The sequence below is a fragment of the Hippocampus comes genome, unplaced genomic scaffold (assembly GCF_001891065.2).
Source record: "Hippocampus comes isolate QL1 unplaced genomic scaffold, H_comes_QL1_v1.1 scaffold102, whole genome shotgun sequence".
NCBI lineage: Eukaryota > Metazoa > Chordata > Actinopteri > Syngnathiformes > Syngnathidae > Hippocampus > Hippocampus comes.
The window spans coordinates 190,838-194,778 of NW_017805487.1; the positions used below are offsets into that span (position 1 = coordinate 190,838).

The following is a 3,941-nucleotide window of genomic DNA, read 5'->3' on the forward strand; positions in this document are numbered from 1 at the left end:
GGCGCGACGGCTTACGGGATAGCCGTTCGCCCCCAAATTAGCGGCCCGGCGTGAAACCGATGGTCACGCCGCAAATCCCGCCGGGACGTCGAGGCGCCGCGTCCGTCAGTTGAACTCGAGGAGGAGGAGGAGCCGCGTTTGATGTTTGCGGTCCGTCCTCCAGAAAGGGGCGGGCTACCACCTGGATCTGTTCTGGGTGGCCGTGCTGATGGTGGTGTGCTCCTTCATGGGCCTGCCGTGGTACGTGGCCGCCACCGTCATCTCCATCGCTCACATCGACAGCTTGAAGATGGAAACGGAAACGTCGGCGCCCGGCGAGCAGCCCAAGTTCTTGGGAGTCAGGTGGGCTTCCGACCGCCCGCGCTCATTTCACGCGGTATCGTCCCGATGGTTTCACCTCCCGGTCGCTCCAAAACGAGGCGCCGGCAAGGCCAAAAGGCCACTTGTGGTGGCGGCCACTTGTGGCGTCCCTCCGCGAGTGGGCCAGCCGCGCTTGATTGACAAAGCCGACTCGTGAGGTGTTGGGCGAGCGCCTCCTGGACACTTTCGCTCCCTTTGGACTCTCGGACTTGTTCAAATCAACACCGATCGGTGACGATTTTGGACGCGCGTTCAAAGTTGTTTTTGGCGTCACCGGTGACTTTGCGCCTGGACTGCGCGCGCGCGTGTGGCGTGGTTGCAGGGAGCAGAGGGTGACGGGCGTCTGCGTGTTCATCCTCACCGGACTGTCGGTCTTCATGGCTCCCATTTTAAAGGTGAGTCCCGGCGCCGCTTTCTCCGTCCTGGGGCGGCGTTGGCCGTCGTTTGAGGCGCATTTCGTGCGTTTTCTCCGGCAGTTCATCCCCATGCCGGTGCTGTACGGCGTCTTCCTGTACATGGGGGTGGCCTCGCTCAACGGAGTTCAGGTGGACTTTGCCTCGCCGCCTCGCGTCCGTCGGGCGAGCGGGCTCAACTGGAGATCCGTCCCCTTTGTGCGCGCAGTTCATGGACCGCCTGAAGCTGCTGCTGATGCCGGCCAAGCACCAGCCCGACCTGATTTACCTGCGCCACGTGCCGCTGAGGAAGGTGCACCTGTTCACCTTCGTCCAGGCGCTCTGCTTGGCCCTGCTTTGGATCCTCAAGTCCACCGTGGCCGCCATCATTTTCCCCGTCATGGTGAGAGTCGCGGCCGCTCAAACGCATTTCCCGTTCACCGCCTTTTTTTTTTTTTTTTTGTTGGTCACCGCCCACAGAGCTGTCTGCCTTCCCCCGCAAACGTGCGCGTGTTAGTCAGTGAAGGGGCAAAACCGCAAGAGTTGGATTTGAGGCGACAGTTGTGAACGAGCGTTGACTTGGGAACAGGAGTCCCCCTCCCCACCTCTTTTTTTTTTTGCCAGCTGATTGGGACGCTGTCGCCCTGTTTGTAGATCCTGGCGCTGGTGGCCGTGAGGAAAGCCATGGACTACGTGTTCTCGCAGCACGACTTGAGCTTCCTGGACGACGTCATCCCCGAGAAGGACAAGAAGAAGAAGGAGGACGAGAAGAAGAAGAAGAAGCACAACGCTGACGACAGCGACGCCGATGACGTAAGTGCGCCGAGGTCTTGCCGTTGGACAAAATCTCCAGGCCGCTGCCGAGTCCACAAATTTGGAATCCAAAATGGCGGACTTGCGCTGTCTTTTCAGGCCTGGATTCTGGCGACGTTTTTTTTTTTTTTTTAACCCACCTTTGACTTGCCTCATCAAGCCGGCCGGCTTTGGGGGTCGAGTTTCCCGACGCGTGGCCCGTCCTCGAACTTCCCCATCAAGCTCTGCCTAAAAAGCACAATGAGTCAATGACTCCGAACAAAAACGTCAGTCGGTGGAGTCAAAGCGATTCCGGGGGCCGAATCCCACAATCTATTCGGGGGCCGGCCGCCAAGCCAAACGGCGGCGAATCCTTTCAAATCAAAGCGCGGGACTTCCCGCGTCCTTTCCGGCACGGGCGCTTCAGAGTTTCCGAGGTGGACCGTCGGGGCGGCCATCTCGGGGTGCGTGCGCGCCAAATCCACTGCGGGCGTCCCCTTCATTCGCTGGCGTTTGACGGCGGGACTTCCCGGCCGTGCGGCGACTTCACGCGGTGATGGTTCGCGTCTCTCAACATCAGCAAGGGGAGGCTTTCGAGGTTTCCTTTTGGAACAGTCATGAACCTCCTTCGTGGCAAAAGGTAACAAGCGGTCTGCAAAAAGCCAATCATTGAGTACCGCGACGTAGCCGTCCGTTTTGGGGGTCTTGTATGGAAAAACAAACCCAAATGTGAAGAAGACTAACAACCTCCGATTTGAATCGGATCAATGAGCGCCGGATGGCGAGAGCGGCTCGGAGCGGATCCCGCGGCGATGAGCGAGCCCCGTCGTCATCCGTGACCGACGCACCGAACGTTCACGCATCGGCGCCGGGTTTATTTTGGGGCCTTGTTGTGTTCCCTTACTTGGCAGGGAAGCGTCCTTGACACATTTGACACTTGTGCTTGCAGCGCATCCTTGGTCAAAAAGCGCCTTTTCTCAGAATCCGGGTTGGGACGTTGCCAGCAAGTGTTTCCCAAAGAGTGGCAAAAGGTCGAAATTTCGCTAAGCTTCCACGCTTGTCGAGCTCGACGACTCCATTTTCTGTCGGCCGTCATCAACGAGTGGTCAAAAATGGCCGGCGGCGGCTCCCAAATTATTCGTCGCAACGCCTTCTTGGTGGGCGGCGACGGCGGGCCCCGCTACCGTCGACAAGGCCCGTGACAAGGTGCCTCCGACTTTTGGGGGCCCAAGATCTGACCTTGAGCGCGTGCGCGCGTGCTCGCGTGTGGTCTTTGACTCTGTGCGTCTCTCCAACAGTCTGACTATCCGTACAATGAGAACGTTGCCAGCATTAAAATTCCCATGGACATGCTGGAGCAGGAACCCTTCTTAGGCGCTCAGGCCTCCGACAGTGAGTAGAAGACGCCCGGCCGGCGACGCCTGCGCATGCACGCCGCTTCCTTCGCCGTCGTCGTCTTCTTCTTCTTCCACTCGCTTGCTCAACTCTTTGTTTGCGAGGCACCGCATGACGTCCGCCGTTTGGATTTTGCGCTGCGCGACACTAACAGATGTTGCTTTTGTTTTCCCTTTGAACCTTTGTGTGTCTCGACTTCTTCTGCCGTCTCCTTGTGAGTCGCCGTTTACGCTTTCTTCCGTCACGTGCGGCGGTTCACTTTCAACGACCAAAGATTAATGACGGCGATAATCGGTGCGCTTTACGATGCGCGCCGCGTTTGAAAGAAATCTCAGCGAGCTCAAAATGGGTGACCGTGTCCAAGGCTTCTTGTTTGGAGTTTTCCCACGGCGCAGCACAAACATCGGGCGCTCCCTAAATCTGAACTTTGTCTCCCCTCGGCAGCGGAGAAGTCGGCTGCCTTTCTGGAGCGACACACGTCGTGCTGAGCGGCTTCGCTACTACCCGGCCGACTGCACGTCCAGGTGAGGCGCCCCCGACCCCATCTTGTGGCACAGACGCGCGGAGGAGAAAATCAAACGGTCGTTCCGAGACATTTCTTTCAAAAGATTTCATGTACAGTCAAACATCGGTTTTCCAACGTCTCGGTTCTCCACCAAAAAGTTAGATTTTTTTCTGCCTCGGATGACGAACAAATTTCAGTTCTCGACCAAACCGAGCGCACTTGAATGCACCACTTGACGCCTTTCGCCTTCCTGACACGAGGAAGTGACGTTTCCTCGTGTCACTTTCCATTGCGAGCAGACGTGCTCAATCAACATTTTTTTTTTTTTAAAGAGCGTGGTTTCGGTTTTCGAACAGCCTTCTGGAACGGATTATGGACCAAAATCAAGGTTTGACTGTACTTGCAAAGCCCAAAATAGCAACGATATCCCTCCACGATCCGATGCCGCGCGTGTTTTGGGGATGTGAACTCGTCGCGGGAAGGCCGGAGACCGGAAT

At 57.4% G+C, this 3,941-nt stretch overlaps 1 protein-coding gene across 5 annotated transcripts in view; it reads left to right on the top strand.

Moving 5' to 3' along the window:
- The window catches only part of slc4a4a (solute carrier family 4 member 4a), a 39,726-nt gene that overhangs the window by 33,988 nt on the left and 1,797 nt on the right, over nt 1–3,941 (top strand). For 4 of the 5 annotated variants that reach the window (XM_019876186.1, XM_019876188.1, XM_019876191.1 and 1 more), the window contains 6 exons: nt 683–755; nt 837–905; nt 982–1,155; nt 1,407–1,565; nt 2,843–2,936; nt 3,384–3,463. In XM_019876186.1, coding sequence (XP_019731745.1) covers nt 683–755; nt 837–905; nt 982–1,155; nt 1,407–1,565; nt 2,843–2,936; nt 3,384–3,427 — 613 coding nt within the window. In that variant the 3' untranslated portion in view covers nt 3,428–3,463. The remainder of the gene's footprint in view (nt 1–682; nt 756–836; nt 906–981; nt 1,156–1,406; nt 1,566–2,842; nt 2,937–3,383; nt 3,464–3,941) is intronic. The other variant, XM_019876187.1, reaches the window with a different exon arrangement.